This window comes from Quercus lobata, chromosome 8 (genome assembly GCF_001633185.2).
Source record: "Quercus lobata isolate SW786 chromosome 8, ValleyOak3.0 Primary Assembly, whole genome shotgun sequence".
In the NCBI taxonomy this organism is placed as follows: domain Eukaryota; kingdom Viridiplantae; phylum Streptophyta; class Magnoliopsida; order Fagales; family Fagaceae; genus Quercus; species Quercus lobata.
The window spans coordinates 56,569,355-56,583,630 of record NC_044911.1 but is presented as its reverse complement, the minus strand read 5'-3'; the positions used below and the strand labels follow the sequence as shown (position 1 = coordinate 56,583,630).

Sequence of the window (14,276 nt, the reverse complement as noted above, 5' to 3'; positions counted from 1 at the left end):
CGTCACCGTGACCTTATAATCATTTTCCAACCATGTTATTGCACTACCAACCGACCCTAGTCTTATCTCTTAATGGGGCTGTGCGTGAGCGTGCATGATATTTGCTTTGTGTGAACGATTAGGCAATATTATAAATCAAGATAATGTTCTACTTGGGGTTAAAAGTGTTGTAATCAAACAACATATTATGAACCCAAAAGGATTGCTCTCGTGATTCCTAAAGTCTCATGAAATCCTGAGTTCAAAATCTCCGTCAAGATATTCTTCAAATATATATACATACTTATTTAGTCTCTATAATAATTACACCAAACAAGTTTTTCATGAGTGGTATGAATAAATAAAGTAGCAACTAACAACATATCAGAATCAATGGTGTTTAGGCTCTAAAAAGTAACTACGCTAAGCAAGTTTACCATGGGTTGCTATGTTATGATTAAATAAACAAACTCATACTACTGAATTGGTGAATTGGTAGGCACTTTCATCCCTACTATTATCTTATGCTTGGATGGGAAGAAATAAAGAAAGTGGGAGAATAGGAAAGGAGAACTGAAACATCTCTTCTTACTCTAAATATTAACCTAAGTTTGGTCTCAAATCCTTTTTCTTTTAATGGATTAATGTCATTTTGGTCAAAAATGCATGTCTTTGATGAGACTTCTTTTACATATATGAGTTGAACGTGACCAATCCTCACTGCATGAAAAGTAAGAATACTAAAAAGTATATGTTGACCAAGATAGTCATTGGTAAGATATTGTTAAAATCCTGTTCAATCCTCACTGCATGAAAAGTAAGAATACTAAAAAGTATACGTTGACCAAGATAGTCATTGGTAAGATATTGTTAAAATCCTATTTGTCAATGATGAAATGAGTTCATTTGAATTTGTCACACCATCAACATCTAAACAAATATTAAACTAACTTTTTTTAATATTTATTTAACTTATTAAGACATACTAATGTCTAACTACTTACATTTTCATTCAAACTAGTCTAGAGACATCTTCCCTATCCCATTGCGTGATGATTTACAAAGCCATTCGCATAATTTATTGAAAAAAATCATGACTAAAAGTACACATATATGGTCATTGTAATAGTCACATAGCAGGTAAAAAATGATATGTCCACAATATTTTCACAACATTTTTATCATAAATCCTAAGTGGCATATTATTATTGGTTGTTATTATTGGAGCAAAAAAGTAATCTTAGTGTTAATTTCAAATTTGAACAAAAAACAACTAACCATCTGTGATTTGTTGTAAAAATATTGTAAACGTAGCATCTCTCGTGAATTTTGATTTAGCAATTTGAAAAAAATGAGAGAGAGAGAGAGAGAGAGAGAGAGAGAGGATAAGTGGATAACAATCTAGTGGCCCCATCATGTATAAAAATCCGGGGTGTGCCTTTTCAGTTTAGTTTAGTTTGTTATTGCTATTAGAATAGAAAGAAAGAAAGAAACAGAGGAAACAAAAACAATAAAATCTTGCAAAAACCGTTTCAAATTTCGCTTTCTTCACACACTCTCTCTCTATCTCTCAGACACACAAACACAACCCAGCCCTCTTGCTGTTTCTTTCAATTCTCTCTCTCTCTCTCTCTCTCTCTCTCTCTCTCTCTCTCTGTGGCGCCATGGACGAGCTAGCAAGCAACAGCAGCAGCAGCAGCGGCAATAGCAATGGAAACAACAACAACGTGAATACGAACAACAATGCGTTCTTGGAAACGAGCAAAGCTGAGCGAGCAATGTGGCTGATGAAATGTCCACCACTCGTCTCTCGCGCTCTCCAGTCTCCTCCGTCTTCTTCACCACCTGATTCTTCGTCCTCTGAACCTCCTCGCCCCGTCGCCAAAGTCGTTCTCTCCATCGACCCTCTCCGCTCCAACGACGACAACTCTTCCACTCAGGTGTTTACTTTTTTTTTTTCTATATCTCTGCGTGTCTCTCTTACATTCTCTGGTTTTCTAGGGTTTTGTGCTTTACCTCCGTGCCTGCATTAGGTTTTCGATTCGAAATGTGTGCTTTCTTTTTTTCCTTTTTTGTGAGTTTTAGGGTTTTGTGTTTGTCTCTCAGACTGAGCTTGCATTTTTTTATTTTTATATTACATTTTAATTGTTTGGTTTGGATAATGTGGATAGGAACATTATGTGTTCTACATATGTCCTTCACTGTTTGGATTTTATGAGTGGTCTCTATTTTTCCAGCTTTCTATTTTTTGCTTGTATTTTATATTCAATTGTAATATCACCAAAGTACAAAGTACGAAGAAGAAGAAGAGTATATTAGCATATTAAGTTCTATAAATATGGGGCAAAAGTTTAGCTTAAATGGTGGTTGAAGAGACCATCCATGTCTAGTTTTAGTTACATGACTTTTTTCAATGACTCATCTGACTTTTTTAAATAATACACATGGGTAGTCTTATAAAATGGCCGTGTAGGCGTAAACCTTGCCCAAAATATGGATACTGCAAGAATAACAGAAAGATGTTTTGAAATTATTTAGGGTTCAAGTGCCAGAGTTTGTAACTCAACCAGCACCAAGTGATAGCCTAGTGGTACTAACACCCTTTGTAGTGCCTGGTGTGGTTCGAACCCCACCTCTTCCCTCCCCCAATATTTACCTGCCAAAAGAGAAATGTCGATGTCTATGGTTCAAATTCCTCCTCCCCCCATCCCCTACTATTTACCTAGCAAAAAAGAAAGTAGACTTCTCGATTTCATTAAAAACTTTGCACATATTACATCCACCAGTATGTTAACAGGGTACTTGTCGATAACAAAAGTACACTTCTAGACCATTTTGTATTAACTACTGTATGTTTAAGTGAATCTGCTTCGGAGGCTAGGCCCGATTACTAAGTCTTAAGTTTTAGACTACTTTTGTGGTCAACTGGTTTAAACATTCTTCCCAAGCCAGTTCAGTTCCTGAGTTAGTGAAGTAAGTGAGTTTTGGGCAATGAGCCAATTATACACTTTTAGATTCATACAAGCTTCGTCTATTAACATGAAAGTTTTCTATATTTCAGAGCTGTCAGAGTGCTGAAGGAGGCACTATGTATTTAGTGCAGATTTGCTTAATTTGGATAATGGCCCCCTCCAGTTGAAAGATTTATTCTTGTAATCTTTGTGACTCTAGGTTTCCATATGGGATGATGTTAGAGGACTATCTTTCTTGAATTTTCTGCACTTGATGGAAATTGTGTTTACTCTTGTATTCAATTATGTTTCTATTTGCCATTATGCCTTTTGAGTGCTATGGGTATCCTTTCCTTTCCTAGTGCCTTTGTATAATTATTTACTTTCACTTCATAGAAGGTAGAAATTCATGTTTCTCAGTGAGTATGTCTAATAATATTTCTTTGAGAAGCATCAGATTATTTTCTTTGTATATGCATCCTAATGTTCCCTTTTCTTTACATACATTCCTTAAATGTTGCTCAGTTCACCATGGAATTGGCTGGCACTGAATCTGGACATATACCCAAGTGTTACTCTATGGATATGTCTCAAGACTTCATTCCAATGTCTGTCTTTTCTGAGTCATCACAAGGTAAGTATAAATATTCTCGAGATGGCCTTTTTATCCTGAAATTTAATGGGCATTAATAGATCTCTTAATGATTGTTAAATTTTCACCTTGAGATCTATTCCCAAAATTTCTGCTCTAGTTTTGAACACTTATTTTATGTGGAACTTGAGATTGTTTTGGTACTTTCGTTGCCCTCAAGGTGCAAGTTCAATTTTATGACTGGACTTGTATGAAGTTTTTTATTCTAAAACAGGCCTGGAATTGTATGACGCTATTAAATTTTTTTTTTATCAGTAAAAATGCTAAAATTTCATTAAACAAAAAAAGTGACAGTATACAGGAAGTATACTAGAGAGAAAAGGGAAAATAAAACAAGAAAAAAGGTAGACATTAAACAAGAAAAATGCTATCTAAAAAAGACAGCAGATCAGTACCACAGTCAAGAAATGAGAGAAAGCCTGGTTCCATGTGAACAGAGTGCTCAAAAATTGCGATGAACTCCATTTTTATAGTCAATCCTAATAAAAGAATGCATGTAGGTACATTATATAAACACATTTTTATGTGATGAGTTGAAGCAATTGTCTCACAAGCCACCAGCTTTACACAACAATACGTCATATCTTTGCTAATACTTTTTTTTTCCTGGTAAGTAACTAACTTTATTGACATGAATTTATGAAAGAAACCCAAGTGCACAGGGGGTAGGTATATTAGGGGTACACAATAATTAGGGTCTGTTTGGTAACATTGTTTGAACAACAATTTTCGTTGTTTAAACAACACAACACGTATTTCCACAACACTTTTTTACCTACACGTATTTACACAACACTTAAACAACGTTACTAGAACAACATTAGCAAACATGCCCTTAACCTCTCAAGTTACAATGAGCATAAATAAAAGAGAAAAACAGGAAAATGATTGCAGAGCTAATGTCCAATCAAACAAAGAATAAAAGAAAAACGACATAAGTTCGAGAATAGATTGTTCACTTCCCTCAAAGCTCCTGGAATTTGTCTCCTGCCAAGGACTCCACATAAGACTGTGGCTCGACCTTCCAAATAGCCACATTTCAATGACGGCCAAATCTCCCCTCCCAAGAAGCTAGCAAATCCAGAACCTTTTGCAGCATGACCCATTGAACCCCAAACAAATCAAACACTATGTTCCACAATTCATTAGCTACAAGGCTATGAAGAAGTAAATGATACACAGATTTTTCACTCCATTTACACACATAACAACAATCTAACACAATAATGCCTTTTTGTACTATTAGCAGGTTTTATTACGTGTAAATGTCAAAGCCTAAGAACTCATAATGATTTGACTGTTTGTACGAATCATTATTTTGATTTTTTTTTTTTCAATAGAAGATATGAATCCAACTTTTAGATGCTTGGGGGGTATGACTCCAAACTAAGCTAATGTTTTATAAGCCCTTCTGGTGGTTTTAACAACATGCATAACTTTACTGAGATCTGGACCATCTGGTATTTAATGTAGAAACAGTATGAGTATCAGAATCAGTAATGCATTAACCAACTGTTCTGAGGTGGAAAAAAAAAAAGGAAATTTGAACAAAATAAGTGGTTGCTCTCAAGATTAAATTTATGCCTGCATTTGTCAAAAATAGATGGTTTTCAGTTTTATTTGTTAGGTAATTACAACTGACATATAGTTGCAGAAAAAGTAAGAAGAATTATAGGGTTGGTCTGCAAAGTTGAATTTGGAAATGAGGTCAAATATTTTGAGGAAGTGAATAAATCTATATAAGGTTATGGGTTAGACTTTCTTCATTGTTCGGTGGCTATAGATAATTGGTCATTTATGTTGAAGTTATTTAAGATATTATGGTGCTGAAGACAGTGATTCAGTTGCTAGGGTATTTGCAAGTGAGATTCATTTTGTTGGCATAGATGTTCTAAAATCTACATGCTGCTCCCTTGTGTGTTTTGTGGACAATTTGGCATGAGAGGGGTAGCATAACATTTGATGGTGTTAAATGTGCAAACCATAAATAATAATAATAATAATAATAAAAAGTAAAAGAAGAAATAGGTTATTGCACAAAGCTCCCATTTTTGCAGGGTTTGGGAGAGGTGATTGATAGGCAGTCTTCCCCTCCTTTTTTTAGAGAAGCCGATTCTCAAACTAGAATCCGTGACCTATTGCATTAGGCACTTACGTCACCTTAAGGCCTAACCTCCTGAACACCCAAACCATGTCTTAAATTATCCATGCTGAGATGTTTGTATGACTAGTTAGCTACTCTAGGCAGAATTCCGTCGTGTTCTTTTTTGTAATTCTTTGATTGTCTAAATTTGAGATTGTAGTTTAATAGAAGTGGTATGGTACATACCTGGGTTAGGCTTATTGATTTGATGTGTGTCTAGATCAGAATTTACTCTGCCCTCAGGTAAAAGTTTAACAACACATGTTCATTCAAATAATTTTCTTTTAGTTATTTTTATATGTGCTGCTTATATTTTGAGTGTATACCTGAGAGGATTGAATAGTTAAAGAGAGTGATTCCTTAGGATTAAATGAGTTGATAAATATAATGTGGAGAGAACCGTTGGCCATTTATTTCCTTAATTTGACTGATTGTAGCTGTATTTTGGATTGTTCTTTTAAAATATATAATTATTCTCTTAGGACTATCGTTTTAGCAGGCTTAAGTAATCTAATCAATTCCTTAATATTGTAGGGAAAATTTTTGTGGAGGGAAAAATACTGAACAAATTTGACATGAAGCCCCATAACCAGGATATTGAGAATTATGGGAAACTCTGCCGTGAAAGGACAAGTAAATATATGACTAAGACTAGACAGATACAGGTTCTCCTTATTACTTCTATATATATGTGTGTGTTTGCGCGCGCGCTCCCTTACAAAGATTATTGATCACATTTTTTGTTTCCTTGACTTTCTCCAAACTCCCGTTTCAGGTGATCGGCAACGACAATGGGGCTCATATGAGGCCTTTGCCAGGGATGATGAGTTTTTCGTCTTCTGGACCTAGTGTACTTATTGCCACCTTCATTTTATGTCTGACGTTGTTATATAAAATTGTGTATTTCACTGCTTGATTTTTAGGGGAAACTTACTTTATTCTGCAACTGTATATGCATGTCAAAATATATGTCTTGTATTGATTTTCCATCGTGTAGTATATAAGGAGAGCTGCTTTGTTTGGAATAGGATAAGAAGAAAATACCAGCGAAGGGATCAGAAGCAAAACGCACAAGAAGGGATCGTAACGAAATGGAGGAAATTATGTTTAAGCTCTTTGAAAGGCAACCAAACTGGACTTTAAGACAGCTAATCCAGGAGACAGACCAACCCGAAGTAAGTTTATTATTTTTATTTATTATTATCACTTAATTACTGTATACTCAATATTAAACTACTATATGCCTATCTTTTTCTGTTCTAGCTTGCTATCTTTGGGAAGTAAGCATTTCACATTAGATTTGGTTTGCTCATGGCTGATATTTCTAAGTGCCTTTTCACCACTTATATAATTATATTTACTTTATACATGGCACCTGACTGCTTCAATTCCTTCTCTGCCTCTGTTGTGACACGGGATTGTTAGATAATAGATAGAGATTATTAAGTTCTCTATTACAAAGTAAAATGCCATAAAACTACTTTGTCATATGAACCAACGAAATTTTCTGTTGTGTCATGCCCTCTTGTGCTGTATGACTGTTGCATATTTGAAGCATGTTTGATGGCTGATATGGACTTGCTTTTACAAGGATAAAAAATTAGCGTTCTTAATAATCCATCCCAATCTTCAACTAACAAAAACATTTACAGGCCAAACAATGAGAACTGATTTTTATTTTTGTTCATTGTAGTACTCTTATCTGTGTCGTAAGGACTTTCCCTTAGGATTTAAATTTAATAGTGATTTTGTCTCTCTGCAGCAATTTATGAAAGACATACTTAAAGACCTGTGTGTCTACAATAACAAGGGAGCTAATCAAGGATCTTATGAGCTGAAGCCGGAATACAGGAGAACAAATGAGGAACCAACCCCACAATAGGTCACATGAAATAGATTTGATCCAGATGGAGACTTTTGGTACTGATGATTAGTTCATAACTTCCTGCTTCTTCTTTTTTAAATTTCAGATTGCGATCCCTTGTTTCTGTACAGAATTTAAATTTTCCTATGAAAATGCAAGCGAGAAAGATGGGCAACGCCACTCTCTCAAGTCTAATATGTAGATATTAGAACTTCTTTAATTTTTTGCAGCAGCTGATACCCTTTTTTGTCTCTTTCTCTTTTTTATTTTTACTGTCCTTGCAGCATGTAAGTAATGGAATTCTTCAGCACCATTTAGTTTCAGATATCTGTAAATAATATTATCAAAGCTACTTGTATCTGTGCAGTATTCATATCTTCTTTAGGAACTTTTCTTTTTTTGGTGATTTTTATTATTTTTCTTTCTTTTTATTTGTTGGGCGCAATGTGGATTGAGGCCTCTTCTTCTTCTCTTTTTTTTAGGGCTTGGTCAACGGCCGAGACCTCGCTCTTAAAAGAACGAGCCCCATTGACCTTGTCGTTTTTCAATACTCTTTATCCCATCCCTACTTTTTCTTTGGAAAACGTTATGCTATTCAGCTCATGGGCAAAATAATAGTATAATAACTTTTTAACGTTTTTGGCAAAATTCAATACCTTAGTTTGATGACAGAGCAATTATTCTAAAGTGGATGCCATATATTTAAATCATATCTTGTCAACAACAAAAATTTCAGCTAACTCCATTCACTATTATAGAATGTATATTTTTTATTTTTTATTTTTTATTTTTTGGTCAATTATATATTTCAGTAACTTTAAAAATTAGGTTCACTCAATCCTCATTTCTTTTAATTTAAATGAGAAACTTCTTTTAGAAATCCCACTCCCATAAGTGAGTTTATAGGTATAGTAGCATAGTTGATTTCTATGTGGAGATAGGTTGTAACCAAAATGGCATGGGCGGCATGTATTTTTATATTTTTAAAACTATAGCTTCAAATCTATATTTTTCAATTCCAAAGGGGATTAGTATTAGTCCACTGTTAAATAAAATTGTTAAATAAAAGCACGCTGAGTACTACTCAAGGAATCACTACTATGAACATCACGATCAATGCTCTCTTTTTTGGGGAAAGGGGGGCTTAGTTGATCAGAGCTCCTGCCTAATTGGCATGGGTTGGCAACAAACTTAAGTTACTCTTGTAATAAAAGCATGGCCCTCATTAAGCCCAGTCTATTATTAGATTAGTGGACTTCTAACATCATATAGATAATCACCAATTGGTACTTTCCCCTAGACCCTTAGTGAAGCAACATCTTTACCTAACAAAAAAAATCATATCTTAATATTATAAAAATAGAATCTTATACCCCCACCTTTTCCCCTTCAGATGACATAAATTATCAATCTTAAAATTTTTAAAGTAAAAATAATAATTAAAAAATATTTAACCGAAATTTTATTTTTATGAAGTTAGAAATTTGAATTACTACTATCTATATTTCGTTTAAAATCCTACTATAATAAACTCTAATCTTTTATTTTTTGTCTGTTTGGAATGAGAGGAAAGAGGTTGATCCAACCTACAACACAAGGGCTAGGGACAAGGTAGTGGTGGCTTGAGGCCTATGCCTAGGGTCCCCACTAAAAAAGAAGAAGTTCTACTCCTTTTATGAAAAGGCCTCAACACTCAACCATTAATAAAAATGTCAAAATTATAGAATGATGACAGGGATATTACAAAATTTTCTATATAGAACTTACAAATTGATGTCACCAATCCTAAAAATATTATTCAAATATTTATTTACTAGGTTATTTAAGTTTACCAACCGCATTCATTACCACGTCAATTTGTATACTTTATATAGTAAAATTTGTAGAAATTTTCTCGCCTCTAAAAAGATCTGAAAAAAATATTGGACCAATAGAAAATCAATCCAACTAAAAAGCATAAATTGGTTTTTTTTAATGTTTTGAGACTTTAATTTTGTAAACCAATATCATGTTCAGTAGATCATGAACATTAGCTACCTTATCTCGAATAAAAATATATTATCTCATTTTTGTGTCTTATTTTATACTCCGCCAATTACAATATGCCATAAATTTGTTTGACTTTCCTTATTAAATAACCTAAGTTTAAAATGGAAAAATAAATAAATAAAACCCAACACATGGCATACCATGATTGTTGGAGCATAAAATGTGACACAAAAAGTGGGCTAGGGGACTTGTATTCTCTAGTCTCCACATGGCTACACACCAAATAATCTTTATATATTTCCTAACACCAAAATATAATTTTATAATGATATATTGTCTTAATCGATATGAAGTAAACATTGTTTCTAAAAAAATAATAAATTTTCATTTCTTTTGGTTAAATTTGATGCTTTTACCATGATATTCGATTCTCCATATAAAATTGACTTAAAATTTTCTTGAATGTGTAAATTTACTTAACTTTGATTAGTATTAATTCTTCAAATTAACCTTGGTTTGGTCAATATTAAATAAAATCTATTTAATTAAAATCTAAATGTAAAATGTTCCACTTAAATTTATCGTCTTAAGTCTCAAGCTACATCAATCTGGCCTCGGAACAACGTCACAAGGGTAGGTGCTAATCACATAAAAAAGACTCTTAACTAATACAAACGTAAAATTTTCTCTTTTTATTCCAATTATGCTATCCAAATTAATAATTATTAATGTTTTTCCTTTTAGATGAACAATACATATCCATGTTTAGAAACACATAATAATAGGTTCTAATTAATTTAATTGGTAAAATCTCTGATAATTGAATAAGAAATCTGGAAATTCAATCCCTGTTTACACCAAAAACCGATTAATGTCTTGGTCTAATGATAAAGAGTTATCGTCAAGAACGAACACCATAAGTTGAAACTCCTTTTAAAAAAAAGAAATTTGTTTAAAAACACGTGATACAAGAATTATTAAGATATTATTTGGGTCATATCACACACACACCATTAATGTGAATTTGTGATCCATATCAACCCCCACTTGGACATGATATGCTAAAAAATTTTAAGGCAAGGACAACCCATAGTCCATATATACATACAGCACCCAAACTCGGTCCCAATTTTCATTTAGACTTACTCCAATAACAAGAAAAGTACCAAAAACATTGTCTACAAGAATCGCGTGGTATAAACATACCAACGCGTCAAACTCCCATTGGTCCGCAAGGAAAAAAAAAAAATCAACACGCATTTTAATTTCAGCTCACCAGCTACACACACAGCTATATAAACAAAGGCAAAAGAAAACGTAAGCGCTGACCGTTCCCAACTACCAAAAGACAATCAAAGTTGGAGAGCTCCAAAAAAACGAGTTCAATACAAGTCGTGTGGTCACCACGACGCCGTTTCATTCTCTCAAATCTCACATATAGGGTCGTGTGTTTACCATACACTCTTCGATTCTATTCTCTTCGCCTGGGTTTTTTCACCTTTGCTCTACCAAATTCTCAATCTCTCAATCTCTCTCAAGGTAATAATGCATGTTTGATTTTCTGTACGATCTTCATACTCATTTCACGTCAGATCTTTTTTTCTTTTCTTGGTCTTTGTTTTTATAGAATTTGTAATGTTAGCTCTCAGAATTCTAGATTTAATCTGCATAATCTGTCTGATGTATATTGATTCTAAATTTTGGTTTCCTTAATTTTCGTGAAGAAATGATTTTTTTTATTACACGCCTGTGATTTGGGACTTTGTTCCTTAAAAGTTGGGTTTTTTTTTTGGTGGAGTAATATGTGGAAATTGACTCTGATCTCAGTTTATGATTTGGGTTAGAGATTGATTGATAAATTAGGAGATTTAGGTACCATATGTTAACCAATTGATGAAAAAAAGGGTTCAAGGTTTTGGAGTATTAGAAATTCTAGGTGGGTTTTCAATTGGGTTCAAGGTTATGGAGTATTAGAAATTCTAGGTGGGTTTTCATGTGCCTAATAGTTGTGGTTTGTATATGGGTTTGGGCATTTTTAGTGAAGCTTAGCATTTCCCAGCTCATGGTTTGGGATTTCATTGGGTTGGGGTTAATTAATTGTGAGACTAAACTACAATCAATCCTTCTTTCAACTAGGAAGCACAGACACTTCATGTAGGATGTCGTATCTGTGTCATTTTTGGCTGTTTTATGTTATAATTTTTCAAAAATTGCTCATGTCGCTGTGTTGTACTCGTACCCATGTCCGTGTTCGTGTCCGTGCTTCCTAGTTTTTCTATTTGACTTCTTATATAATGTTAGTTCTTTGGTTAATTTCACACACACTAAAGTCTGAGTTTTGTCTGTATAACCATCTTATATGGGGAAGTTACATTAAACCTTAGTTTCTCTAGTTAATGTCAGACACACTTTGTCAGAATTTCAATTCTTTAGGATTGTCAAATGCATGCTTCTTCTAGCTTTCTAGATGAAACTTTTTATTTCTTAGTAAAAAATTTGGGTTCATAATTTGCAGTTTAAATATTCTTAGTCTAGCACTGTGATTCTGACATTGTTTATGCAATTTCATCTATGTGCAGGTGACCCTGCTCTTCAACAGATATGGACTATTTCTTCAGAGACCTAAACGAAGAGTCTACGCCACCTCAGATGGACATGCTTAGATGTCCATTCTTGAGGAACATTAATGAGCCAACTAATTTCTCGTTCTCATCCTCCATGGCTTTCCCAATGCCCGTAAGTTGCCTACTTTCAATACTTGTACCAGTGTTTCGTAATAGTTTCTTTCTGTTGATGGGTCTAACTTTAAGTGTATTAGATTGAAAGGAATTTTGATTTTGATCATATCTATTTGTGTTCAAATTTATTAGCCAAACATTTAGGTCCCAAAATCATGTATCTAAACCTGCAAGATTTCTTCCTGCTTATAATTACAGACCTATGCCATGTGTCTCTCAGGCTTCTTGTTCAACTTAAACACTACTCATATGTTTTCATGACTTTTCCTTCTCAGGTACGTGGAACCAAAGGTCCCATTTTTGAAGATGGTCCCAATTTTGATATGGCATTTAGGCTTTTTCATGGGCATGATGGAGTAGTACCCCTTTCTGGGAGATCATTTGTGCCTTCTGAGAATGTAGGGCCTGAGTCAGCCCCATCACAATTTAATCCTTTAGCTGCCAAGGCGGCCACAATCAGCCTGTCATCCTTTGGACTTGGAGGGCCATTTGGTTTTGATTCATTTTCTGAGAAGTGGAAGAATCAGAAAAGAAAATCCAATTCATCCAAGAAAGAGCCTTCTTCAAAGGTAATTTATCCTCAATTGTTCAAATTATGTTTTTCATATTAAATTCTGCTATAGAAATTCAAAGCAAGGTCTAAAGTCTTATTTTTGAGCAATTTTATGCAAACTCCAAAGCACAGTGAAATTTCAGTTCTCTGAACTTAGAATCTCATCAGTATACTGAATGTTGTGCATTAAATTGTTGAAACTGTTCAAATTATGATTTTGATGGAACTGCATTATACATTTCTCTATTACTTGTCCCTTGATTTTCATAACTGATCTTTCAGGGAGGAAGTTCAAAGCATGAGGCAATGGGCAATGAGTGGCTGCAAAGTGGAAACTGTCCCATTGCAAAGTCATACCAAGCAGTTAGCAATGTTCTTCCCCTAGTTGCTAAGGCATTTCAGCTCCCTCCAGGCATGAAATACAAGTGCCCACCTGCAATAGTTGCAGCCCGAGCAGCTCTAGCACAAACTGCATTTGCAAAGAACCTTCGCCCACAACCCTTGCCTGCAAAAGTGCTTGTGATAGGGCTATTGGGAATGGCAGCAAATGTCCCTTTAGGGATATGGAGAGAACACACTGAAAAATTCTCACCAGCCTGGTTTGCTGCAGTTCATGCGGCCGTTCCATTCATAGCCATGCTTAGGAAGTCTGTGCTGATGCCCAAGACAGCTATGGCTTTTACCATTGCAGCATCCGTGTTAGGACAGGTCATTGGCTCTAGAGCAGAGCGTCATCGAATGAAGACAACAGCTTCAAATAAATTAGCTCTTACTGCAACCATTGATGGATCAAATCAGCTTCCAGCAGTTAAATCACAAGGCGGACATTGTGGGGATATTGTGAACTGGAATCCGGTTTCCCTCGAGGCGTCTGGGTCTTCTTCAACAGATGTTTTCTGTTAATGGTTTTCAAGTTGTCATTAGTATGATGTGTCCTTGTTTTCTACAAGGTGCAATTCTTTGTGTTCAATGAGTTATGTTTGTTTGTTTGTTTCTTAATCTCCTACTTCTTTGTTCCTTCCTTATTGAGGACTAGTTTCCGGCAATCGAGGGAATCAAATAAATATATAATATGACAATGACAATAATTTACTTGTTGGTGTACTATTTTCATGAATAGAATTGTTGAAGTTTGTTGCAAATGGTATCTTTGGTCAATGGAGAAAAGGGGAAGTGGGGATGAAGTGGGTGCAAGTGCAATAACTACAACCTCTACCTCTCGTAGAAAATTCCACAAAGCCGGCTGGCATATATGATTATATTCTCAATTACGATTTTTGGGCAGCGCATTTTAATTGAAATCTATATTGGGAGCAGGTCAACTAATACTTTATCTAAAATATATTTTCATCCAAATGCATTGGACTCGGTCTTATGTTGAACCGTCCAGATGCCATGTGATTTTAG

The 14,276-nt window shown here is 34.6% G+C and overlaps 2 protein-coding genes across 2 annotated transcripts; both read left to right on the top strand.

The window, feature by feature from the left end:
• The first annotated feature begins 1,447 nt into the window (after positions 1-1,447).
• On the top strand, positions 1,448-7,958 carry LOC115956619 (general transcription factor IIF subunit 2). The gene is made up of 6 exons (XM_031074940.1): positions 1,448-1,919; positions 3,456-3,564; positions 6,260-6,390; positions 6,501-6,575; positions 6,754-6,900; positions 7,488-7,958. Exons 1-6 carry the CDS (start codon positions 1,644-1,646, stop codon positions 7,605-7,607), a joined length of 858 nt encoding a protein of 285 aa, XP_030930800.1. The 5' UTR covers positions 1,448-1,643; the 3' UTR covers positions 7,608-7,958.
• Positions 7,959-10,865: 2,907 nt separating this feature from the next.
• Positions 10,866-14,011, top strand: LOC115957471. Its single transcript, XM_031075717.1, has 4 exons — positions 10,866-11,117; positions 12,158-12,314; positions 12,592-12,885; positions 13,152-14,011. The coding sequence occupies exons 2-4, from the start codon at positions 12,180-12,182 to the stop codon at positions 13,770-13,772; spliced, it is 1,050 nt and encodes a 349-aa protein (XP_030931577.1). The 5' UTR covers positions 10,866-11,117; positions 12,158-12,179; the 3' UTR covers positions 13,773-14,011.
• The last annotated feature ends 265 nt before the right edge of the window (positions 14,012-14,276 follow it).

Excerpts from the sequence above, each read along its gene's own strand:
- LOC115956619 (XM_031074940.1), top strand. The coding sequence starts at position 1,644 with ATGGACGAGCTAGCAAGCAACAGCAGCAGCAGCAGCGGCAATAGCAAT. Across the intron at positions 6,576-6,753 it reads TTTCGTCTTCTGGACCTAGT|GATAAGAAGAAAATACCAGC; the intron begins GTACTTATTGCC and ends TGTTTGGAATAG. Across the intron at positions 6,901-7,487 it reads AGGAGACAGACCAACCCGAA|CAATTTATGAAAGACATACT; the intron begins GTAAGTTTATTA and ends GTCTCTCTGCAG.
- LOC115957471 (XM_031075717.1), top strand. The coding sequence starts at position 12,180 with ATGGACTATTTCTTCAGAGACCTAAACGAAGAGTCTACGCCACCTCAG. Across the intron at positions 12,315-12,591 it reads CCATGGCTTTCCCAATGCCC|GTACGTGGAACCAAAGGTCC; the intron begins GTAAGTTGCCTA and ends TTTCCTTCTCAG. Across the intron at positions 12,886-13,151 it reads AGAAAGAGCCTTCTTCAAAG|GGAGGAAGTTCAAAGCATGA; the intron begins GTAATTTATCCT and ends CTGATCTTTCAG.